Raw genomic sequence first — 26,271 nt, forward strand, 5'->3', positions numbered from 1 at the left:
GGAGAGGGTCCGATCGCGGAGAGGGTCCGATCGTGGGGGAGGGTCCGATCGCGGGGAGGGTCCGATCACGGAGAGGGTCCGGTCGCGGAGAGGGTCCGATCGCGGAGAGGGTCCGATCGCGGAGAGGGTCCGATCGTGGGGGAGGGTCCGATGGCGGAGAGGGTCCGATGGCGGAGAGGGTCCGATGGCGGAGAGGGTCCGATGGCGGGGAGGGTCCGATGGCGGGGAGGGTCCGATCGCGGGGAGGGTCCGATCGCGGGGAGGGTCCGATCGCGGGGAGGGTCCGATCGCGGTGAGGGTCCGATCGCGGAGAGGGTCCGATCGCCGTGAGGGTCCGTTCGCGGGGAGGGTCCGATCGCGGAGAGGGTCCGATCGCGGAGAGGGTCCGATCACCGTGAGGGTCCGTTCGCGGGGAGGGTCCGATCGCGGAGAGGGTCCGATCGCGGGGAGGGTCCGATCGCGGGGAGGGTCAGATCGCGGGGAGGGTCCGATCGCGGGGAGGGTCCGATCGCGGGGAGGGTCCGATCGCGGGGAGGGTCCGATCGCGGGGAGGGTCCGATCGCGGGGAGGGTCCGATCGCGGGGAGGGTCCGATCGCGGGGAGGGTCCGATCGCGGGGAGGGTCCGATCGCGGGGAGGGTCCGATCGCGGGAGGGTCCGATCGTGGGGTGTGTCCGATCGCGGAGAGGGTCCGATCGCGGGGAGGGTCCGGTCTTGGAGTGGGTCCGATCGCGGGGAGGTTCCGATCGCGGGGAAGGTCCGATCGCGGGGAGGGTCCGATCGCGGGGAGGCTCCAATCTTGGAGTGGGTCCGATCGCGGGGAGGTTCCGATCGCGGGGAAGATCCGATCACGGGGAGGGTCCGATCGCGGGGAAGGTCCAATCTTGGAGTGGGTCCGATCGCGGGGAGGTTCCGATCGCGGGGAAGATCCGATCACGGGGAGGGTCCGATCGCGGAGAGGGTCCGATCGCGGAGAGGGTCCGATCGTGGGGTGGGTCCGATCGCGGGGAGGGTCCCATCGCGGGGAGGGTCCCATCGCGGGGAGGGTCCGATCGCGGAGAGCGTCCGATCGCGGGGAGGGTCCGATCGCGGAGAGCGTCCGATCGCGGGGAGAGTCCGATCGCGGGGAGGGTCCGATCGCGGAGAGGGTCCGATCGCGGAGTGGGTCCGATCGCGGAGAGAGTCCGATCGCGGGGAGGGTCCGATCGCGGAGAGGGCCCGATCGCGGGAAGGGTCCGATCGCGGAGAGGGTCCGATCGCGGAGAGGGTCCGATCGCGGGGAGGGTCCGATCGCGGGGAGGGTCCGATCGCGGGGAGGGTCCGATCGCGGGGAGGGTCCGATCGCGGAGAGGGTCCGATCGCGGAGAGGGTCCGATCGCGGGGAGGGTCCGATCGCGGAGAGAGTCCGATCGCGGGGAGGGTCCGATCGCGGAGAGGGTCCGATCGCGGAGAGGGTCCGATCGCGTAGTGGGTCCGATCGCGGAGAGGGTCCGATCGCGGGGAGGGTCCGATCGCGGAGAGGGTCCGATCGCGGAGAGGGTCCGATCGCGTAGTGGGTCCGATCGCGGAGAGGGTCCGATCGCGGGGAGGGTCCGATCGCGGAGAGGTTCCGATCGCGGAGAGGGTCCGATCGCGAGGAGGGTCCGATCGCGGAGAGGGTCCGATCGCAGAGAGGGTCCGATCGCGGAGTGGGTCCGATCGCGGAGAGGGTCCGATCGCGGGGAGGGTCCGATCGCGGAGAGGGTCCGATCGCAGAGAGCGTCCGATCGCGGGCAGGGTCCGATCGCGGGGAGGGCCCGATCGCGGAGAGGGTCCGATCGCGGGGAGGGTCCGATCGCGGGTAGGGTCCGATCGCGGAGAGGGTCCGATCGCGGAGAGGGTCCGATCGCGGAGAGGGTCCGATCGCGGGGAAGGACCGATCGCGGGGAGGGTCCGATCGCGGAGAGGGTCCGATCGCGGGGAGGGTCCCATCGCGGGGAGGGTCCGATCGCGGGGAGGGTCCGATCGCGGAGAGCGTCCGATCGCGGGGAGGGTCCGATCGCGGAGAGCGTCCGATCGCGGGGAGGGTCCGATCGCGGGGAGGGTCCGATCGCGGAGAGGGTCCGATCGCGGAGTGGGTCCGATCGCGGAGAGAGTCCGATCGCGGGGAGGGTCCGATCGCGGGGAGGGTCCGATCGCGGAGAGGGTCCGATCGCGGAGAGGGTCCGATCGCGTAGTGGGTCCGATCGCGGAGAGAGTCCGATCGCGGGGAGGGTCCGATCGCGGGGAGGGTCCGATCGCGGAGAGGGTCCGATCGCGGAGAGGGTCCGATCGCGGAGAGGGTCCGATCGCGGGGAGGGTCCGATCGCGGGGAGGGTCCGATCGCGGGGAGGGTCCGATCGCGGAGAGGGTCCGATCGCGGAGAGGGTCCGATCGCGGGGAAGGACCGATCGCGGGGAGGGTCCGATCGCGGGGAGGGTCCGATCGCGGAGAGGGTCCGATCGCGGAGAGGGTCCGATCGCGGGGAGGGTCCCATCGCGGGGAGGGTCCGATCGCGGGGAGGGTCCGATCGCGGAGAGCGTCCGATCGCGGGGAGGGTCCGATCGCGGAGAGCGTCCGATCGCGGGGAGAGTCCGATCGCGGGGAGGGTCCGATCGCGGAGAGGGTCCGATCGCGGAGTGGGTCCGATCGCGGAGAGGGTCCGATCGCGGGGAGGGTCCGATCGCGGAGAGGGTCCGATCGCGAGGAGGGTCCGATCGCGGAGAGGGTCCGATCGCGGAGAGGGTCCGATCGCGGAGTGGGTCCGATCGCGGAGTGGGTCCGATCGCGGGGAGGGTCCGATCGCGGGGAGGGTCCGATCGCGGGGAGGGTCCGATCGCGGGGAGGGTCCGATCGCGGGGAGGGTCCGATCGCGGAGAGGGTCCGATCGCGGAGAGGGTCCGATCGCGGGGAGGGTCCGATCGCGGGGAGTGTCCGATCGCAGAGAGCGTCCGATCGCGGGGAGGGTCCGATCGCGGGGAGGGTCCGATCGCGGGTAGGGTCCGATCGCGGGGAGGGCCCGATTGCGGAGAGGGTCCGATCGCGGGGAGGGCCCGATCGCAGAGAGGGTCCGATCGCAGGGAGGGTCCGATCGCGGGTAGGGTCCGATCGCGGGGAGGGCCTGATTGCGGAGAGGGTCCGATCGCGGGGAGGGTCCGATCGCCGGGAGGGTCCGATCGCCGGGAGGGCCTGATTGCGGAGAGGGTCCGATCGCGGGGAGGGTCCGATCGCGGGTAGGGTCCGATCGCCGGGAGGGCCTGATTGCGGAGAGGGTCCGATCGCAGGGAGGGTCCGATCGCGGGTAGGGTCCGATCGCGGGGAGGGCCTGATTGCGGAGAGGGTCCGATCGCGGGGAGGGTCCGATCGCCGGGAGGGTCCGATCGCCGGGAGGGCCTGATTGCGGAGAGGGTCCGATCGCGGGGAGGGTCCGATCGCCGGGAGGGTCCGATCGCCGGGAGGGCCTGATTGCGGAGAGGGTCCGATCGCAGGGAGGGTCCGATCGCGGGTAGGGTCCGATCGCGGGGAGGGCCTGATTGCGGAGAGGGTCCGATCGCGGGGAGGGTCCGATCGCCGGGAGGGCCTGATTGCGGAGAGGGTCCGATCGCGGGGAGGGTCTGATCGCGGAGAGGGTCCGATCGCGGGGAGGGTCCGATCGCGGAGAGGGTCCGATCGCGGAGAGGGTCCGATCGCGGAGAGGGTCCGATCGCGGAGAGGGTCCGATCGCGGAGAGGGTCCGATCGCGGAGAGGGTCCGATCGCGGAGAGGGTCCGATCGCGGAGAGGGTCCGATCGCGGAGAGGGTCCGATCGCGGGGAGGGTCCGATCGCGGGGAGGGTCCGATCGCGGGGAGGGTCCGATCGCGGGGAGGGTCCGATCGCGGCGAGGGTCCGATCGCGGAGAGGGTCCGATCGCGGGGAGGGTCCGATCGCGGGGAAGGACCGATCGCGGGGAGGGTCCGATCGCGGGGAGGGTCCGATCGCGGAGAGGGTCCGATCGCGGAGAGGGTCCGATCGCGGGGAGGGTCCCATCGCGGGGAGGGTCCGATCGCGGGGAGGGTCCGATCGCGGGGAGTGTCCGATCGCAGAGAGCGTCCGATCGCGGGGAGGGTCCGATCGCGGGGAGGGTCCGATCGCGGAGAGGGTCCGATCGCGGGGAGGGTCCGATCGCGGGGAAGGACCGATCGCGGGGAGGGTCCGATCGCGGGGAGGGTCCGATCGCGGAGAGGGTCCGATCGCGGAGAGGGTCCGATCGCGGGGAGGGTCCCATCGCGGGGAGGGTCCGATCGCGGGGAGGGTCCGATCGCGGGGAGTGTCCGATCGCAGAGAGCGTCCGATCGCGGGGAGGGTCCGATCGCGGGGAGGGTCCGATCGCGGGTAGGGTCCGATCGCGGGGAGGGTCCGATCGCGGGGAGGGTCCGATCGCGGCGAGGGTCCGATCGCGGGGAGGGTCCGATCGCGGAGAGCGTCCGATCGCGGGGAGGGTCCGATCGCGGGGAGGGTCCGATCGCGGGTAGGGTCCGATCGCGGGGAGGGTCCGATCGCGGGGAGGGTCCGATCGCGGGGAGGGTCCGATCGCGGCGAGGGTCCGATCGCGGAGAGGGTCCGATCGCGGGGAGGGTCCGATCGCGGGGAAGGACCGATCGCGGGGAGGGTCCGATCGCGGGGAGGGTCCGATCGCGGGGAGGGTCCGATCGCGGAGAGGGTCCGATCGCGGGGAGGGTCCCATCGCGGGGAGGGTCCCATCGCGGGGAGGGTCCGATCGCGGGGAGGGTCCGATCGCGGGGAGCGTCCGATCGCAGAGAGCGTCCGATCGCGGGGAGGGTCCGATCGCGGGGAGGGTCCGATCGCGGGTAGGGTCCGATCGCGGGGAGGGCCCGATTGCGGAGAGGGTCCGATCGCGGGGAGGGCCCGATCGCAGAGAGGGTCCGATCGCAGGGAGGGTCCGATCGCGGGTAGGGTCCGATCGCGGGGAGGGCCTGATTGCGGAGAGGGTCCGATCGCGGGGAGGGTCCGATCGCGGGGAGGGTCCGATCGCCGGGAGGGTCCGATCGCCGGGAGGGCCTGATTGCGGAGAGGGTCCGATCGCGGGGAGGGTCCGATCGCGGGTAGGGTCCGATCGCCGGGAGGGCCTGATTGCGGAGAGGGTCCGATCGCAGGGAGGGTCCGATCGCGGGTAGGGTCCGATCGCGGGGAGGGCCTGATTGCGGAGAGGGTCCGATCGCGGGGAGGGTCCGATCGCCGGGAGGGTCCGATCGCCGGGAGGGCCTGATTGCGGAGAGGGTCCGATCGCGGGGAGGGTCCGATCGCCGGGAGGGTCCGATCGCCGGGAGGGCCTGATTGCGGAGAGGGTCCGATCGCAGGGAGGGTCCGATCGCGGGTAGGGTCCGATCGCGGGGAGGGCCTGATTGCGGAGAGGGTCCGATCGCGGGGAGGGTCCGATCGCCGGGAGGGCCCGATTGCGGAGAGGGTCCGATCGCGGGGAGGGTCCGATCGCGGAGAGGGTCCGATCGCGGGGAGGGTCCGATCGCGGAGAGGGTCCGATCGCGGAGAGGGTCCGATCGCGGAGAGGGTCCGATCGCGGAGAGGGTCCGATCGCGGAGAGGGTCCGATCGCGGAGAGGGTCCGATCGCGGAGAGGGTCCGATCGCGGAGAGGGTCCGATCGCGGAGAGGGTCCGATCGCGGAGAGGGTCCGATCGCGGAGAGGGTCCGATCGCGGAGAGGGTCCGATCGCGGAGAGGGTCCGATCGCGGAGAGGGTCCGATCGCGGAGAGGGTCCGATCGCGGGGAGCGTCCGATCGCGGGGAGGGTCCGATCGCGGGGAGGGTCCGATCGCGGGGAGGGTCCGATCGCGGGGAGGGTCCGATCGCGGCGAGGGTCCGATCGCGGGGAGGGTCCGATCGCGGGGAGGGTCCGATCGCGGCGAGGGTCCGATCGCGGCGAGGGTCCGATCGCGGGGAGGGTCCGATCGCGGGGAGGGTCCGATCGCGGAGAGGGTCCGATCGCGGAGAGCGTCCGATCGCGGGGAGGGTCCGATCGCAGAGAGCGTCCGATCGCGGGGAGGGTCCGATCGCGGAGAGCGTCCGATCGCGGGGAGGGTCCGATCGCGGGGAGGGTCCGATCGCGGCGAGGGTCCGATCGCGGCGAGGGTCCGATCGCGGGGATGGTCCGATCGCGGGGAGGGTCCGATCGCGGAGAGCGTCCGATCGCGGGGAGGGTCCGATCGCAGAGAGCGTCCGATCGCGGGGAGGGTCCGATCGCGGAGAGCGTCCGATCGCGGGGAGGGTCCGATCGCGGGGAGGGTCCGATCGCGGCGAGGGTCCGATCGCGGCGAGGGTCCGATCGCGGGGATGGTCCGATCGCGGGGAGGGTCTGATCGCAGAGAGCGTCCGATCGCGGGGAGGGAAGCAGGTTAGCTTGGCGGGGGGCTGGAAGTTCGCAGTCCTGCTCCACTTGGCCCACTCGCAGTGCTGGAAAGGCACTTACTGTTGTATGAACGCATTCAAGCATCGAACCAGGCAGACAGGCTTCTAACTGTGATCTTTACTTTATTGTGTAAAATGGCTGACTGCAGCTTTCCCGGGTAATTCGCATAATGCAATGCACATTACATTACCGTATTGACTGGTGTTAAACTCGCAATCAATACACGACATCCCCCTTTTCCTTGGAAACAAACTTGCAATTTACAAACAGTTGCTTACAACAACACTGCATAACTTATTTGATTTATAAACTTTTTACAAACTTGCGTCTTACCACACAACTAAATAATTCCCAGGTTTAAACATTTAACATCACCCATGCAGTTCTCGCACAGTTTATGTTGTGACATAATCAGACAGTCGTTGGGGTTTTCTTTTAACCCTTTGCGGTCTGGCTGTATTGGGTATGTCTGACATGTTGGTGTCAGTGGGTATTGCCTGTGTCACAGTGGTATGTGTGTCAGGGTCTACTATACTGTCCTCAGTCCCTTGTGTTTCCTCCTGCTCATGGAGTGTCTCCTTTGGTCCATTGGTTCTGTATTTCTTCACAAACGTAGTGTTTCTCGAGTAGCGTGCTCCGTCTGGAGATTCTACTACTACTCGACTCCCTGTTTTACTCAAAACTTTGTGCGGTGTGGCATTAAAAGGAGTGGTGAACTTGTCCACTTTGTCCTGCCGTACCAGCACCGTGTCGCCAACTTCCACCTCTGAGTATTGTGTTCTCCGCTGTTCATCTGCGTACAGTTTGGGCTTGCCTTTTTGTTCTGCGTCCCGGTCACGTACTTCCATGTCTGCGCGCGACTCTGTGATGTCTGGCAGCTTTCCCCTCCTTTTCCGTTTAAAGAGCAGCTCTGCCGGGCTCTTTCCCGTCGTGGCATGGTCAATGCTCCTGTACACAGTCACATATCTTCTAAGTTCACGTTTCCAATCCAGCCCTTCTGACTGAGCAATTCGGATTCTCTTCATCAGCGATGCATTCTGGCGCTCGACTTCTCCGTTAGCCTGAGCCCATTTTGCTGTCATTTTCGAGTGTTTGATCCTGTTGTTTTCACAGTATTCTTTGAATAATTCAGATCTGAATTGGGGACCATTATCAGATTTGCAGGTGATTGGCAAACCATGATGGCTGAAGATTGACTCTAAACTATCAATAACCTTCTCTGTTGTTGTGGAGGTCATGATGTCGTATTCATAGTAGCGACTATAATAATCAACTACCACAAGAATGGAGTGGTTGGATGGCAAGGGTCCCAGTAAGTCTATAGCTACATCCTGCCAGGGGCCCTCCGGTAATGGTGTTGGTCTCAACGGTTCAGGTGGGTCGGGTCTGGCTACTATCTGACAGCCGTGGCACGCTTTACAGTGTTTTTCAGCTGCCTTGTCCATGCCAGGCCACCAAACCTTGGTTCTGAGATGTTGCTTTGTTCCAACTATTCCCAAGTGTCCTTCATGTGCTAACACCAGGGCTCGTGCGTGTAACACTGTGGGTAGCACGATGCGTGTTCCCCCGAAGAACTAGGTACCCCACTACGCACAGCTCGTTTGCAATTGCTGCATAAGCTTTACAGTTTTCAAAATGTCCGTTTGTGATTGCCTTCCGTACCTCAATCAGCTCTGGGTCGGTAGCAGAGGCTTCCTCCACCTCTCTAGTAGTGAGTGCTTTTGGTGTCGCACTCACAGCTACAAATCTCACGTATTCATCTGAGCCATGAGGATGTCTCTCCTGTTTTGCTGTCTCCCCCAGCAATCGTGACAGCGGGTCTGCAATGTTTTGCTTGCCTGGAATGTGTATCCACCTTAAAATCGTACGGCTGTAATCTAAGTACCCATCTCTCTATACGGGCACAGGGTTTAGAATGTGGGCTGTATATCACCTGTAATGGCTTATGGTCAGTTACCAAGTTAAATTTTTGGCCATACACATATGGATGCAGCCTCTCACAAGCCCATACAAGAGCTAAGGCCTCTCTCTCTGTTTGAGAGTATTTCCTCTCACAGTCTGTTAAACTACGACTTACATAGCATATTGGCACCTCTTGTCCCTGTTGGTCCTGAACTAGTACTGCGCCTAAACCTACAGGACTGGCATCTGCTATCACCTTGGTTGGTGCGTCCTTATCAAAATATGCTAAAGTGCCGGCTCTGGCCAACTCTTCCTTGAGTGCACTGAATGACTGTCTCTGTTGTGATCCAAATTTAAATGGTGTGTCTTTTCTCGTCGGGCGTCGCAGTGGCTCTGATAGCGTTGCAAACTGTGGGATGAATCTGCTACTGTATCCAACGAGTCCCAAGAAACTCCTCACCTCTGTAGCATTCTCTGGTTCCCGAGCTTCTGCCACCGCTCGCACTCTCTCTGCTGTTGGTCCGATGCCCTTTTCAGACAACAGGATTCCCATGAAAATCAATCGATCCACGTTGAATTGGCACTTCTCTGAGTTTAGTGTCAGTCCACTTTCCATTAGTCTGGTCATGACAGCGTGCAGGCGTCTGTCGTGCGTTTCCTGGTCGTGTGCATGCACGATAATGTCGTCTGAGATGTTTTCAACACCCTCTATTCCAGCTAAGGCATTAGCTTGTAAGGATATCAGCAAATAGTGATGATATTTGTCTGTGTTTGATTACTTATGCCTTACAGCATATTTGTCTGTGTTTTTGATTGCTTGTGCCTTAGCAGCAGAGGTCATGTGACCAGACAAGCAGGCTGGCAGTTTTACTTTCAGTTTCTTTCTAGATGCAGCACAGCATAGTGTGTTCTGTAAAAAGCTGTAGAAAGTCTTGAACAAGACTTTAGATTAAACAACATTCTCTTTCAGAAATGAGTCTTTATTGAACCCAAAAAGAAATCAAAACATGATGTCAGAAGTGGCTGAAAGAGAAAAAATCTGAAGTTAGCAACTTGATGGGACAGTGAAAGCAGTTGTGGCAAGTAAACGAAATCAGCTCTCCACATATTAGCAAGCCAGAAGAGAACATCGTTGCTTACCATTAGAGAATAGCTAACGAAGTGAAAAAATGGAAGGTTTACTCCCACCGGCGACGCTTCAATTAACAGGTAATGTGGCTGAAAATTGGAGAAGGTTCAAACAACGTTTAGAGTTGTATTTAGCGGCAATCGGAGCTGACGAGAAAAGTGATAAACAAAAATCGTCCGTGTTCTTACATGTCGTGGGTGATGCAGCGCTGGAGGTATATAATAATTTCATATTTGCTGTTGATGGAGACAAAATGAAGCTAGATAAAATAATGGAACAGTTTGAGGCCTACTGCATACCTAAACGCAACGTGACCTTTGAGAGGCACAAATTTTTCACATGTGTACAGAAAATCGGCGAGACTATTGATCAGTATGTGACTGAACTGAGAAACCAGAGCAAATCGTGTGAATTTGGGGGACTCACAGACTCGCTGATAAAAGACAGACTGGTGTGTGGTATTCCAGATAATGGTCTAAGGGAAAGGCTGCTAAGAGAGCAAGATCTAGACCTGGGAAAAGCCATAGCATTGTGTAGGGCTACAGAGACTGTGAAGTTGCAGGCAAAGGAGCTGTTCAGTGACAGTAGCTGCAACGTGGATGCAGTGAGAAAGAACGGATACAAACCGTTTAACAAAGAGAGCGCCAATGTGAAAAAAGAGACGTGGCTAGCAAACGAAAATGAAAGAGACAATCGGAAGTCATGTAGTCGATGCGGTACACAGCATCCACCAAGAAAGTGTCCAGCATATGGTAAAACATGCAATAGATGCAACAAAAACAACCATTATGCCCGTTGCTGTAAGAACCAAGCGCAACAAAGCAAGGTCCATACAGTAGATGAAAGCGAGATAGAGGAATTCAATGTAGATGTTGTGTCTGAAAACAAAAAAGAAAGAGACTGGAGGTTGACACTAAAAGTGAACGACATACACATTCCATTTAAATTGGATACTGGAGCACAAGTTAATGTGATATCAGAGACCGATTTTAAGAGAATTAGACCCAGACCAAAGTTACATGGAATACAAGTGAAAGTGACCGGATACTCAGGTACTGATATACCAGTGAAAGGAAAATGCATTGTCAAAGTAACACACAAGGACAGAGAGCACACGCTAGCATTAATCGTGGTGCCAAAGGATGTGCAAGCCATACTAGGTTTAAAAGCCTGTGAGAGACTGAACCTGGTAAAGAGAGTCCTCGTTGTGGAAAGTGAAAGAGAGACAGTCTATGATGAACTGAATGTTGCGTACACACCGGGTAAGCTGATGTATACAGCAGACACGTTGTCCAGAGCTGTTGACCCAGGAGAGCCCGCAAACACAGTGAAAAGACTGAAGTACAAGGCAAAAGACAGTGGAACTGACTTCGACCAGAGCATGCTTGTATACCACACAACGCCGCTCGAGTGTGGTATGTCACCAGCCCAACTCCTGATGGGACGTCGGCTAAGGTCAAACCTACCCATCCCGGAGAACCTCCTGAAAACAAAAGAGGGGGAGAAAGTGAGGAAGTTCAAAGAACAACCAGATCACACAGCTGAGAACCAATCATCTGAGGCAACAACTCAGATTCAAGGACAATTAATCAGAAAATCCTCAAGACACGTGAAGCCTCCTGAGAGACTCATTGAGCAAATTTAAGGACTATTGTTAAAGAAGGAAGTAATGTTATCTTATTCTTTCTTCAAGTTCTAGTGTATTGACATATTTCATGTGAACACACAAAGCAAGGGTAAAAAACCTTGATCATGATAATGATGATGTAAGTTCATTAAATGTTGTTAGTTAAAAGTAAAATACTTTTGTTTTAAGAAAGGGAGATGTAAGGATATCAGCAAATAGTGATGATATTTGTCTGTGTTTGATTACTTATGCCTTACAGCATATTTGTCTGTGTTTTTGATTGCTTGTGCCTTAGCAGCAGAGGTCATGTGACCAGACAAGCAGGCTGGCAGTTTTACTTTCAGTTTGATTCTAGATGCATCACAGCATAGTGTGTTCTGTAAAAAGCTGTAGAAAGTCTTGAACAAGACTTTAGATTAAACAACATTCTCTTTCAGAAATGAGTCTTTATTGAACCCAAAAAGAAATCAATACATAGCTATCTCGTGCTGATATTGCTCACTAGCTGAAGATACACCGAATATCAGCCTCTTGTACCTGTATACTCCGTTATGTACTGCAAACGTTGTGATTTCTCGTGACTCAGGGGTCAGTTCTAGCTGGTGATAACCCCATTTCAGGTCTAGCTTACTAAACACCGTCGAGCCGTTCATACCTTGGAGTATCTCATCAATGGTGGGGATTGGATATCATTCTCTCACTATTGCCTGGTTTGCTCGTCTCATGTCTAGGTATAACCTTACATCCTTATCCACTTTTGGTACAATAACCACAGGATTTACCCATGGGGGTGGGACCAGTTACAGGTTCGATAATGTCCATGTCCCTCAATTGTCTTATTTTGGCCTCTACTGCCCCCCTTAAGTTGAATGGTATACGCCTGAGTGGCTGGGCCACAGGTTTCACTTGTGGGTCGATATACAAACTGATCTGTTTTGTGTTCAGCCTTCCTACTCCCTGGAACACCTTTGGATACCACTGTTCTAGTAGCTGTCTTACATCTACCACAGCTGAGACATCTGCGCCTATTTTTAAAACTCCCAGTTTCATGGCTGTCTCCCTTCCTAGCAACGGCTCTCCATGGCCTTTAACCACAATGAACTCTGCCTGCTCAGTTCTCTTAACTATTGTAATCCCACATGTGAATACACCTTTAACTGACAGTGGTCGGCTAGAAGCATAAGAGAATGACTTTCTCTCTGTCTTAGGGACATGTGACTGACACTTAATGTGTTCTGACTTTAATCCTTCCCATGTATTCTCATCTATCACATTATTAGTTGCACCCGAATCAATTAACATTCTCAGGTTTACTCCCCTCACACAAAAGGTAAGTCTCTCTGTCACGTTATTTCCAGTAACAGCAAATGCAAAGTCATTTTGTTCCTCTACATTGTTCACACTGTGTTTCTTTGTACCCTTTGTGCGGCATACTTTGGAGAAATGATCCTTTCCCTTGCACTTATGCTACATTTGTCTGCGTGCTGGGCATTTCGGATCTCTGCCCATGTGGTCTGTGTGTCAACATCTGTAACATTTCCTTTCGTTCCTATCGCCATTTCCCTTTGGTTTCTCTGTCGAGCTTTTCGCATAATACCCTCTTTTCTGTGTAACACGACGAACAGTACCTGTCTCCGTCTTCTCTGTGCATGACATGGCTGGCATCTGCTCCTCGACGTTTTCACATTGTGAGGCCAATTGTAACGTGCGGGCGAGCGTCAGACCATACCCTTCCTCTAGCAATTTCCTCCGCACATGCACCTACTCAGGATAGCGTCTCTTATTTGATTATCCGCATCCCCCCCAAAAGCACAGTCTTTAGCAGCCTGCCGCAAGCGAGTAGCAAATTGTTGCACAGTCTCACCTGTCTTCTGGGACAACTTATAAAAAGTCTGTCTAGCAAATGCTGCGTTGACCTGGGGCACGAAGCAGTGATTCAAAGCACTAACCGCCGCCGTGTAGTCTGCTGGCTCTCCTGTGTCCGGAAGAGTCGAAAAGATATCCTGGACATCTGGCCCTGCTAGGTGTAGAAGTAGAGCTCTTCTCCTCTGCTTTGTGGCAGCTGTAGAGGTATCGTCGATAATGAGTCCTTTGTCATTGGCGTAAAGCTCAAAAGACGTTAACCACCTTGCCCATCTTGGACCCAACATGGCTGGCGCGGCGAAGCATGCAAAATTTTGAATGCCGGTCTTCTCCATCCTAGCTAACTAAAACTTGGGCAACTACTTATCTAAAATGATTCCGTTCGTTATCCTCGTCGCCAATGTTGTATGAACGCATTAAAGCATAGAACCAGGCAGACAGGCTTCTAACTGCGATGTTGTGGCGGTACCACCGGTTGTACCTTACATAAAGACACACAATTCCCTTTAACTTACCTTACTGTATGTTTAACTTACCTTTTGGGGCCGTTGCCCTTTTAACTTACCTGTTGGGGCCATTGCCCCTTTAAGACACGCCCTAGCGCGCTGACGTCACGTCACGTACGACGTGACGTGCGTGCGGCGGCTGCCAGCCCGACTCGGCCTTCCAGGACGGCCGCCGGCACAGCCCGGCCTAGCGTCTTCGGCCGCATCGGCCAGCCGACGGGAGCGACGCGATCTTCCGCTCCCGCGGCAAGCACCGGCTCGGCCTGGCCTCCCGCGCGCGCGACTTTGGCCTCAACGGCCAGCGACGCAACGACGCGCATCACCTGACGCCCTGAGCGCGGGAAACGCGAACAGCGTGATGACGTCACAACACAAACGCGATGACGTCATCACGCTCGCCACAGGACTGCGAACTCAGTCCTCGTGGAGTCCCCGCTGGGGAAAGACCTACATTACGGTGCTCCTACAGTCGGCCATCTTACCTGATGTAATTAGTCTGTTCCTGTAAATAAACAACTTGTTAATAGTTCGTCGAAGTCAAACTCTCTTATTTAGTGGCGATCTACACGAACCGCTACAATGGTCTCTTTATTGGCAAAATGGCTGACTACTGCTTTCCCGCGTAATTCCCATAATGCAATGCACATTACATTACCGTATTGACTGGTGTCAAACTCGCACATTACATTACCGTATTTACTGGTGTCAAACTCGCACATTACATTACCGTATTTACTGGTGTCAAACTCGCACATTACATTACCGTATTTACTGGTGTCAAACTCGCAATCAATACACAACACTTACCTCTTCCACACAACTGTCCTCACCTCCCTTTAGCTGCCGGGTTTAACGCAGAAGTGTGAAGTGAAGCATATAAGTAGGAAGAATTTTTATTTTTTTATTCATTGATGGGATGTGGGCGTCGCTGGCTGGCTAGGCCTGCATTTAGTGTCCATCCCTAATTGCCCTTGCGAAGATGGTGGTGAGCCGCCTTCTTGAACCGCTGCAGTCCATATGGTGTAGGTACACCCACAATGCTGTTAGGAAGGGAGTTCCAGGATTTTGGCCCAGCGACAGTGAAGGAACGGCGATACAGGTCCAAGTCAGGATGGTGTGCGGCTTGGAGGGGAACTTGTAGGTGGTGATGTTCCCATGCGTCTGCTGCCCTTGTCCTTCTAAGTGGTAGAGGTCGCGGGTTTGGGAGGTGCTGTTGAAGGAGCTTTGGCGAGTTGCTGCAGTGCATCTTGTAGATGGTCCACACTGCAGCCACGGTGCGCCGGTGGTGGAGGGAGTGAATGTTGAAAGTGGTGGATGGAGTGCCGATCAAGCGGGCTGCTTTATCCTGAATGGTGTCGAGCTTCTTGAGTGTTGTTGGAGCTGCACTCATCCAGGCAAGTGGAGAGTATTCCATCACACTCCTGACTTGTGCCTTGTAGATGGTGGAAAGGCTTTGGGGAGTCAGGAGGTGAGACACTCGCGGCAGAATTCCCAGCCTCTGGCCTGCTCTTGTAGCCACAGTATTTATATGGCTGGTCCAGTTCAGTTTCTGATCAATGGTAACCCCCAGGATGTTGATGGTGGGGGATTCAGCGATGGTAATGCCATTGAATGTCAAGGGGAGATGGTTAGAGTCTCGCTTGTTGGAGATGGTCATTGCCTGGCACTTGTGTGGTGCGAATGTTACTTGCCACTTGTCAGCCCAAGTCTGAATGTTGTCCAGGTCTTGCTGCATATGGACACGGACTGCGTCAGTATCTGACGAGTCTCGAATGGTGCTGAACAGTGTGCAATCATCAGCGAACATCCCCACTTCTGACCTTATGATGGAGGGAAGGTCATTGATGAAACAGCTGAAGATGGTTGGGCCTCGGACACTGCCCTGAGGAACTCCTGCAGTGATGTCATGTGATTGAGATGAATGACCTCCAACAACCACAGCCAACTTCCTTTGTGCTAGGTATGATTCCAACCAATGGAGAGTTTTCCCCTTGATTCCCATTGACTTCAGTTTTGCTAGGGCTCCTTGATGCCACACTCGATCAAATGCTGCCTTGATGTCAAGGGCAGTCACTCTCACCTCACCTCTTGAGTTCAGCTCTTTTGTCCAATGCGAACAGGAAGTATAAACTAAATGGAACAACTTTAAATGGAGTGCAGGAACAAGGACACCTGGGGGTGGATGTACACAAATCTCTGATGGTGACAGGAAATGTTGAGAAGGCTGTTAAAATTTATAAATGCTTTATAAATAGAAGCATATTTACAGGGAGGCGGAGAGGAAATGGGGGAGCATGTTTCAGGGGGGACGTGCATCAAATGCTGGGATCGCGGAGGTTCTGCCGAATGTCACGGCAAAACCTCATTATCATTTTTAACTCTGTTTCCGGCCTGACGGTCAGCCCCATTGACAGGCTGGTTGGTTGCCGGGCAGGACGTAAAGCGGCAGAAGGCTGGAGCTGGGGACCGTTCATTCTCATAGGACCGTGCAATAAAGGATCTTCATCAATGCAAAACATTCAACAATGCTCTCGAGTCAGTACAAAGAAGGTTCACTCGGTTAATCCCGGGGATGAGGGGGTGGTCATATGAGGAGAGGTTGAGTAGATTGGGACTCTACTCATTGGAGTTCAGAAGAATGAGAGGCGATCTTATTGAAACATATAAGATTGTGAAGGGGTTGGATCGGGTGGATGCGGTGAGGATGTTCCCGATGATGGGTGAAACTAGAACTAGGGGGCATAGTCTTAGAATAAGGGGCTGCTCTTTCAAAACTGAGATGAGGAGGAACTTCTTCACTCGGAGGGTGGTAGGTTTGTGGAATTTGCTGCCCCAGAAAGCTGTGGAAGCTACATCATTACATAAATTTAAAACAGAAATAGACAGTTTCCTGGAATTAAGGGTTACGGGGAGCGGGCAGGAAATTGGACATGAGTCTCGGTTCGGAATGGTCATGGCCCTGTGGGTAGTGGAGCGGGCCCAGGGGCCGTGTAGCCTGGTTCTGTTCCTACTTCTTGTGTTCTAATTCTGTGTTAGATTTCAGGAGATGGTTTTATTCCTGTTCCTGGCTGGGGTGGAGATCGCCTTTACAGAAGGTAAGTACTGTAGAAAATACAGGGACAGAGTGATCTCCTGGAAGAGTTTCGATCGCCTAGATGGGTCGGAGAGGAATTTCCCAGATTTTTTCTCCCAAATTGGCCATTGGGTTTTTTGTCTGGTTTTTCGCCTCTCCCGGGAGATCACATGGGTTCGGGTGGGATGCAGAGTGATCGAAGATTTGAGGTTAGGATCAGATCAGCCATGATCTTATTGAATGGTGGAGCAGGCTCGAGGGGCCGATTGGCCTACTCCTGCTCCTATTTCTTATGTTCTTCCACCAATCCTTGTAACTACTGTCTTCTGTCAAGTGGTTGGGGGTGTGGGGTGTTGAACCGACAATTGGGAGGGAAGGGGACTGGTAAACATTGTGGGGTTCACGAGGGTGGGTCGGACTGGCAATCGGAAGGGAGGGGGGCTGGGAATCATTGCGAATTTGAAGAGGGGGGTGGTTGGCAGACCGTGGCAGAAGGTTTGCTTTGAGGGGCCGGGGGAGCACGCCTCCTCCTGACCCACAAGCAGTGCTATATAAAGTGCTTACCTGCTGGATCCGGCTGCACCCCACCTCCGTTTAGCCGCTGGATTTCCCGAGTCCTGGGAAACCAGTGTAGGTGGCATTAAATTCAAATTGTTGTCAACATTTCAGGAGCTGAGCCTCATTTACATATAATAATTATTACTGGCCTACCTTGCCAGAGCGATTCGCTCGGATGCCCCGAAACCAGAGGCAGTTAAAATGGAAGTTCATGGTGGGTTGGGGTTGGGTTTTGCAAATTTGCTGATTTACCCCCCTCCCGAACCGCTCCCACACAACGTGGAAGTTTAAAATTACCCCCATAGTGTACAAAAGCAAGGAAGTTATGCTTACCTTTATAAGTCATGGTGTGGAGATGCCGGAGTTGGACTGGGGTGGACAAATGTAAGAAGTCACACAACACCAGGTTATAGTCCAACAGCTTTATTTGAAGTCACAAGCTTTCGGAGCGCTGCTCCTTCGTCAGGTGAAGTGGAGAGATGCATATAGACACAGCATATATAGTCAGAGAATAATGTCAGATGTTTACAGGTAATCTTTCTAACTGCCATTTATCACACCTCGGCAGAGAGATAATCACAGCAATCAAACGTGTGAATGGTGTCCAAACAGGTCAGTCAGTAAAACACTACATCAAAGAGCAATGAGGTGGGGTCACAAGGGGTCAAATGTTGCAGATGCTGGGGTCTGTGTGAAAAACAAAAAAACAGACAAAAAACATTTTTTTTGCTGGAAATCACAGCAGGTCCGGCCGCATCTGTGTAGAGAGAACAAGCCAACGATGACTCGAGTCTGGATGACCCCACCTCATTGTTCTTTGCTGCAATGTTTTCCTGACTGACCTGTTTGGACACCATTCACACCTTTGATTGCTGTGATTATCTCTCTGCCGAGGTGTGATAAATGGCAGTTAGAAAGATTACCTGTAAACATCTGACATGATTCTCTGACTATATAAGCTGTGTCTTTATGCATCTCTCCACTTCACCTGACGAAGGAGCAGCGCTCCGAAAGCTTGTGACTTCAAATAAAGCTGTTGGACTATAACCTGGTGTTGTGTGACTTCTTACATTTTTACCTTTATAAATCACTGGTTAGATCCCAGCTGGAATATTGGTTGGAATTTTCACATTGGAGAGTGAAGTAAGCCCCCAAAGTGCGGACTAAGTGATATACAAAGTCGACGTCACTGGCCTGTTGAAAGAAAGACAGACCACTTAATTGAAGTCAAAATAGAAGATTGAGAGGGGATCTCGTCGAAACCTATAACATTCTGTCAGGCCTGGACAGACGAGATGCTGGAAGGATGTTCCCGATGGTCGGGGAGTCCAGAACCAGGGGTCATAGTCTAAGGATAAGGGGTAGGACATTTAGGACTGAAATGAGGAGGAATTTCTTCACCCAAAGAGTGGTGAACCTGTGGAATTCTCTGCCACAGAGGGCGGTGGAGGCCAGTTCATTAAATATATTCAAGAAAGAGTTGGATATATTTCTTAAGGCTAAAGGGATCAAGGGATATGGGGAGAAGGCAGGGACAGGGTACTGAATTTGGATGATCAGCCATGATCTCATTGAATGGCGGAGCAGGCTCGAGGGGCCGAATGGCCTACTCCTGCTCCTATCTTCTATGTTTCTAGGTCGCAGGTGACATGAATCAGCCATTCATGAAAGAAAGACTCATGAAATAATACTGAGCGGCCTGCGGGTGGCGCTGTCCAGGGAGAGTATAAATACTCGGGCACGGGCCCAGCTTGCGCAGGACATTCTCTAACAGGAACTAGTGAAGGACACAACTAGACCTCCATGTTGTAAAACAGTTGATTAAAGCTTTGTTTAACGCTTAGACCGAGTGCCTACTGGTTTTCTTAGGTCAGCGGGTTTGGGAGGTGCTGCCGAAGGAGCCTCGAAGCGGTATTGATGTGGGTGAGTTAGCTCGACAGGCCACTTCAGAGGGGGCGGGTAAGATTCACCCACGTTGGGGGTGAGACTGGAGTCACACATAGGCCCAGACTGGGCAAGGACTCCTTCCCTCAAGGGACAATCGTCAACCCGTTGGGTTTTTTAGCGACAATCCGACAACTTCACTTTTACCGATCCCAGCTTTTTATTTCCATGTTTTTTTGACAACTTCTCAAACCGCCATCATGGCATTAGCACGCAGGTTCTCCAGATTATTAGTCCGTAATTCTATTATCAAACAAGACTACAATTACTGACTTCATATACGATTAACTGGTCATTTTAGTCATAATATACATAAAAGATGGGTTAGGCAAGGGAGTGTTTGATGGGACAGTGCAGAGGGAGCTTTACTCTGTATCTAACCCGTGCCGTACCTGCCCTGGGAGTGTTTGATGGGGCAGTGTAGAGGGAGCTTTACTCTGTATCTAACCAGTGCTGTACCTGCCCTGGGAGTGTTTGATGGGACAGTGTAGAGGGAGCTTTACTCTGTATCTAACCCGTGCTGTACCTGCCCTGGGAGTGTTTGATGGGACAGTGTAGAGGGAGCTTTACTCTGTATCTAACCCGTGCTGTACCTGCCCTGGGAGTGTTTGATGGGGCACTGTAGAGGGAGCTTTACTCTGTATCTAACCCGTGCCGTACCTGCCCTGGGAGTGTTTGATGGGGACAGTGCAGAGGGAGCTTTACTCTGTATCTAACCCGTGCTGTACCGGCCCTGGGAGTGTTTGATGGGACAGTGCAGAGGGAGCTTTACTCTGTGATACGCTTATCAATTACTCCATAAAAGACAATGAATCAGGAAGGTGATGAAAAGGCTTTTATTAACTAGAGAACAGAGCATGCCTCTCGTGGGTGGCTGGTTCCAAGAAGGAAGTGAGTCGGCGAAACCCCCACCTTTATACCTGGTCATGTGGGCGGAGTCAGCTGAGGCATGCCTTGGTACACAGCGCCACCCAGAGGTAACAATATACAATAACAGTGGTTTACCACATTCACCCCTTGTTTAAAATTAAGTCCGGCGGGGTGAAGGGTACTACAAGTTCGTGTAGTTAAGTCTATCAGGAGGCCTTGTCTGACGTCCTGATCGTCGTGGTGGCGGCGGCGGTGTTGCAGCATCCAACGTCGGATCTGGTGTCTGGGTGGTCAACGAAGGGTCCTGGGGCTCCGGCATGTCGTCTACAGGGGTTGGATTGGGAGGGGTGGTGGGGGATAACGGTGGTAGTTCAGGGGTACCCGAGGGTGCGAGATCTCGTATGGAGACCGTGTCCTCCCGCCCGTCTGGGTATGTCACCCAGGCATACTGGGGGTTGGCGTGTAGGAGGTGCACCCTCTCGACCAGGGGGTCCGTTTTATGGGTCCTTACGTGCCTCCGCAGTAGGACGGGCCCAGGAGAAGTCAGCCATGCCGGTAGCGAGGTTCCCGATGTGGACTTCCTGGGGAAAACGAACATTTGCTCATGAGGGGTGGCATTAGTGGCAGTACAAAGCAGTGACCGGATGGAGTGGAGCGCCGCAGGGAGGACCTCCTGCCAGCGAGAGGTCGGAAGGCCCTTAGATTTTAAGGCTAAGAGGACGGCCTTCCAAACCGTCGCGTTCTCTCTTTCCACCTGGCCGTTCCCCCGGGGGTTGTAGCTGGTGGTTCTGCTCGTAGCAATACCTCTCGCTAGCAGGTACTGCCGAAGTTCGTCGCTCATGAAAGATGAGCCCCTGTCGCTATGTATATAGCTAGGGAACCCGAACAAGGCGAAGAGGTCATTCAGACATTTGATGACCGTGGTACTGGTCATGTCTGGGCAAGGGATGGCAAACGGGAAACGGGAGTACTCATCAATTATATTGAGGAAGTACACATTGCGGTCAGAGGAGGGAAGGGGCCCTTTAAAATCGACGCTCAGGCGCTCGAAGGGGCGAGTGGCCTTGATCAGGCTTGCTCTGTCCGGCCTATAAAAGTGCGGTTTGCACTCGGCACAGATTTGGCAGTTCCTGGTCATGGTCCTGACCTCCTCGATGGAGTAGGGCAGGTTACGGGATTTGATGAAATGGAAGAACCTGGTGACCCCCGGGTGGCAGAGGTCATTGTGGAGGGTCTGCAGTCTATCAACCTGCGCGTTGGCGCATGTACCACGTGATAGGGCGTCTGGGGGCTCATTTAGTTTCCCGGGCCGGTACAAGATATCATAATTGTAGGTGGAGAGTTCGATTCTCCACCTCAAGATCTTGTCGTTCTTGATTTTGCCCCTCTGCTTATTATTAAACATAAAAGCTACTGAACGCTGGTCAGTGAGCAGGGTAAACCGTTTTCCGGCCAGGTAATGCCTCCAGTGACGCACCGCTTCCACAATAGCCTGGGCCTCCTTTTCGACAGAGGAGTGTCGGGTCTCGGGGCCCTGGAGGGTCCTTGAGAAAAAGGCCACGGGTCTGCCCGCCTGGTTAAGGGTCGCAGCTAGGGCGAAGTCGGATGCATCGCTCTCCACTTGGAAGGGGATCGACTCATCCACTGCGTGCATTGTTTTCTTCGCGATATCGCTCTTGATAAGAGTGAAGGCTGCACACGCCTCTGGTGTCAGGGGGAAGGAGGTGGATTTGATGAGGGGTCTAGCTTTGTCTGCATAGTGGGGAACCCACTGGGCATAGTAGGAGAAAAACCCCAGGCATCTCTTCAGTGCTTTTTGGCAGTGGGGGAGGGGTAGCTCCATTAGGGGGCGCATTCTGTCGGGGTCGGGCCCGATGACTCCGTTCTCCACCACGCAGCCGAGAATGGCGAGGCGTTTGGTGCGAAACATACATTTCTCTTTATTGTACGTTAGGTTCAGCCGTTGGGCCGTACGGAGGAATTTTTCTAGATTAACGTCATGGTCCTGCTGGTCGTGGCCACAGATGGTGACGTTATCCAGATAGGGAAAGGTGGCCTGCAGCGCGTTCTCGTCAACCATCCGGTCCATCTCCCTTTGGAAGACCGAAACCCCGTTGGTGACGCCGAAGGGAACCCTAAGGAAGTGGTAGAGGCGGCCGTTCGCCTCGAAGGCAGTATACTGGCGGTCCTCATGGCGGATGGGGAGCTGGTGGTAGGCCGACTTAAGGTCAATGGTGGAGAATACTTTGTATTGCGCAATCTGGTTGACCATATCAGATATGCGAGGAAGGGGGTATGCGTCCAGCTGAGTGTACCGGTTTATGGTTTGGCTGTAGTCAATGACCAGGCGGCGTTTATCAGTGGTTTTAACGACTACAACCTGGGCTCGCCAGGGGCTAGTGCTCCCTTCGATAATGCCCTCCTTCAAGAGCCGCTCCACCTCAGAGCTAATGAAAGCTCTGTCCCCGGCGCTGTACCGCCTGCTCTTGGTAGCGATGGGTTTACAGTCGTGGGTGAGGTTAGCGAACAAGGGAGGGGGGGGACTTTTAGTGTGGAAAGGCTGCAGGTGGTTTGCGGCGGGCGATTTAAAAGGTGTTGGTTGCAGACTGTGAGTGGGGGGAGGGGTCCACCGTATGCTAATGTGACACTTTTAAGGTGGCACTGAAAATCCAACCCTAGCAGCACGGCAGCGCAGAGACGGGGCAGGACTAGAAGTTTAAAATTTTTATATTCTGTGCCCCCAACCGAAAGGGTCACCACACAGTAGCCGCCGACGTCCATTGAATGGGACTTGGACGCCATAGAAATCCGATGGCGCGTCGGCAGGACCGTGAGGGAGTGGCTACGTACCGTGTCTGGGTGAATAAAACTCGCTGTGCTCCCGCTGTCGATTAGGCAAGTGGTGGCGCGGCCGTTTACCGTGATATCCATCATGGAGCTGGATAGATGATGAGGGAGGGCTTGATCCAGCGTAACGGAGGCCAGTGTATGGCTTAGTGAGTCGGTATGGTCGTCCGACGAGACGGTGGTCGAGTCCGGAGACGAAGTGGCGGTTGAGTGCGGCGAATAAAATGGCGGCGGCCATGCGGCCGGAGGTGCACAAAATGGCGGATAAGATGGCTGCCCCCATGGTTCGCACGCGGCGCTGCTGGCGTTCGCTGGTTTCCCCCTGCAGGCATTGGCGTAATGGCCTTTCTTCCCGCAGCCCGAGCAGGTAGCGGTCTTAGCCGGGCAGTGCGCTCTAGGGTGTTTTAACTGGCCACAGAAATAGCATTTTTGGGCCTGGTTACGGGGCATCGCTGCGGTTCTTACCGGGGGCGGCTGTCCCAGTTGATTTCGGGACATCGCTGCAGCAGTTGGTGCCGGGGGCAGCGGTCCCATGTCCCACGGTCGCGATGGCCATGGCGCGGCGCCGTTACGTGAGTATGCTTCGAGGTTTCGGTGGGCCGCATCTAGCGAGAGCGCAAGGGCTACGGCCATCTTCAGGTCGAGCTCCTTGCTTTCGAGCAGTCTCTGCCGGGAGTAGTCGGACTGGAGGCCCCTCACGAAGGCATCACAAGTAAGTCCCTCCGCGTGCCCCGCAGCCGTTACCTCCTTACAGTCGCAGTCTCTGCAGAGTGTCTGTAACGCCCGTAAAAATGCCTCTACCGATTCCCCCGGTTGCTGCCTGCGGGATCCCAAGAGGTGTCTGGTGTAAATCGTGTTCACTCGGCGCGTGTATTGCCCTTTTAGTAGTTCGAGGGCCGCCGTGTACGTAGTAGCGTCCCGGATGAGCGTATATACTTGAGGGCTCACCTGGGCGGTCAAAACTTTTAGTTTGTTCTCCTCCGATGTCACGGCGGAGGCTCCTAGGAAGGATTCAAAGCAGCTCAGCCAGTGTTCGAAATTGGTTGATGAACCCGCTGCTTGAGGGTCGAGGTCCAGGCATGCCGGTCTGAGGGCTCGCAGCAACGCCTGCTGTTGTTGCTGTTCAGGTGTCGCCATTTTACTTCTAGTTAATAAAATTGATACGCTTATCAATTACTCCATAAAAGACGATGAATCAGGAAGGTGATGAAAAGGCTTTTATTAACTAGAGAACAGAGCATGCCTCTCGTGGGTGGCTGGTTCCAAGAAGGAAGTGAGTCGGCGAAACCCCCACCTTTATACCTGGTCATGTGGGCGGAGTCAGCTGAGGCATGCCTTGGTACACAGCGCCACCCAGAGGTAACAATATACAATAACAGTGGTTTAACACACTCTGCATCTAACCCGTGCCGTACCTGCCCTGGGAGTGTTTGATGGGGCAGTGTAGAGGGAGCTTTACTCTGTATCTAACCAGTGCTGTACCTGCCCTGGGAGTGTTTGATGGGACAGTGTAGAGGGAGCTTTACTCTGTATCTAACCTCTGCTGTACCTGCACTGGGAGTGTTTGATGGGACAGTGTAGAGGGAGCTTTACTCTGTATCTAACCCGTGCTGTACCTGCCCTGGGAGTGTTTGATGGGACAGTGTAGAGGGAGCTTTACTCTGTATCTAACCCGTGCTGTACCTGCCCTGGGAGTGTTTGATGGGACAGTGTAGAGGGAGCTTTACTCTCTATCTAACCCGTGCTGTACCTGCCCTGGGAGTGTTTGATGGGACAGTGTAGAGGGAGCTTTACTCTGTATCTAACCCGTGCTGTACGTGCCCTGGGAGTGTTTGATGGGGCAGTGTAGAGGGAGCTTTACTCTGTATCTAACCCGTGCTGTACCTGCCCTGGGAGTGTTTGATGGGGACAGTGTAGAGGGAGCTTTACTCTGTATCTAACCCGTGCTGTACCTGCCCTGGGAGTGTTTGATGGGGACAGTGTGGAGGGAGCTTTACTCTGTATCTAACCCGTGCTGTCCCTGCCCTGGGAGTGTTTGATGGGACAGTGTTGAGGGAGCTTTACTCTGTATCTAACCCGTGCTGTACCTGCCCTGGGAGTGTTTGATGGGGACAGTGTAGATGGAGCTTTACTCTGTATCTAACCCATGCTGTACCTGCCCTGGGAGTGTTTGATGGGACAGTGTAGAGGGAGCTTTACTCTGTATCTAACCCGTGCTCTACCTGCCCCGGGAGTGTTTGATGGGGACAGTGTAGAGGGAGCTTTACTCTGTATCTAACCCGTGCTGTACCTGCCCTGGGAGTGTTTGATGGGACAGTGTCGAGGGAGCTTTACTCTGTATCTAACCCGTGCTGTACCTGCCCCGGGAGTGTTTGATGGGGACAGTGTAGAGGGAGCTTTACTCTGTATCTAACCCGTGCTGTACATGCCCTGGGAGTGTTTGATGGGACAGTGTAGAGGGAGCTTTACTCTGTATCTATCCCATGCTGTACCTGCCCTGGGAGTGTTTGATGGGACAGTGTAGAGGGAGCTTTACTCTGTATCTAACCCGTGCTGTACCTGCCCTGGGAGTGTTTGATGGGACAGTGTAGAGGGAGCTTTACTCTGTATCTAACCCGTGCTGTACCTGCCCTGGGAGTGTTTGATGGGGACAGTGTAGAGGGAGCTTTACTCTGTATCTAACCCGTGCTGTACCTGCCCTGGGAGTGTTTGATGGGGACAGTGTAGAGGGAGCTTTACTCTGTATCTAACCCGTGCTGTACCTGCCCTGGGAGTGTTTGATGGGGACAGTGTAGAGGGAGCTTTACTCTGTATCTAACCCGTGCTGTACCTGCCCCGGGAGTGTTTGATGGGGACAGTGTAGAGGGAGCTTTACTCTTGTTTATGTCTTCCGCAGGTTTGCAGATTGTGCTAAACTCTATCATGAAAGCCATGGTGCCCTTGTTACACATCGCACTGCTTGTGCTCTTTGTGATCATCATCTACGCCATCATTGGGCTCGAGCTGTTCATCGGGAGACTGCACAAGACCTGTTATTATATTGGCCAGGGTGAGTTCATGTCTTGGGCAGCACCTCTCAAACCCGCCAGCTCCACCATCTAGAATCGTAGAAATTTACAGCACGGGAGGAGGCCGTTCGGCCCGTCGTGTCCGTGCTGGCCGACAAAGAGCTCTCCGGCCTAATCCCACTGTCCAGCTCTCGGTCCGTAGCCCTGTAGGTTACGGCGCTTCGAGTGCGTATCCAAGTACTTTTTAAATGCGATGAGGGTTTCTGCCTCGACCACCCTTTCAGGCAGTGAGTTCCAGACCCCCACCACCCTCTGGGTGAATAAAGTTCCTCAAATCCCCTCTAATCCTTCTCCCAATGACTTTAAATCTCGGCCCCCCTGGTTATTGACCTCCCTGCTCAGGGAAATAGGTCCTTCCTATCCACTCTATCCAGGGCCCCCTCATCATTTTATACACCCCAATTAATCACACACACACCACCGTGACTTGGAAATATATCGGCCG

At 55.0% G+C, this 26,271-nt stretch overlaps 1 protein-coding gene across 1 annotated transcript in view; it reads left to right on the top strand.

Annotated features, from left to right (window-relative positions):
- Window positions 1-26,271, top strand: part of LOC147086810 (voltage-dependent L-type calcium channel subunit alpha-1F-like) — a 160,722-nt gene that overhangs the window by 14,630 nt on the left and 119,821 nt on the right. Inside the window, exon 6 of the mRNA XM_085978323.1 lies at window positions 25,655-25,807. Coding sequence (XP_085834449.1) covers window positions 25,655-25,807 — 153 coding nt within the window. The remainder of the gene's footprint in view (window positions 1-25,654; window positions 25,808-26,271) is intronic.

This window comes from Somniosus microcephalus, unplaced genomic scaffold, assembly GCF_052327205.1.
Source record: "Somniosus microcephalus isolate GS21.2 unplaced genomic scaffold, FLI_Smic_1.0 unresolved_chr7, whole genome shotgun sequence".
In the NCBI taxonomy this organism is placed as follows: Eukaryota; Metazoa; Chordata; class Chondrichthyes; order Squaliformes; family Somniosidae; genus Somniosus; species Somniosus microcephalus.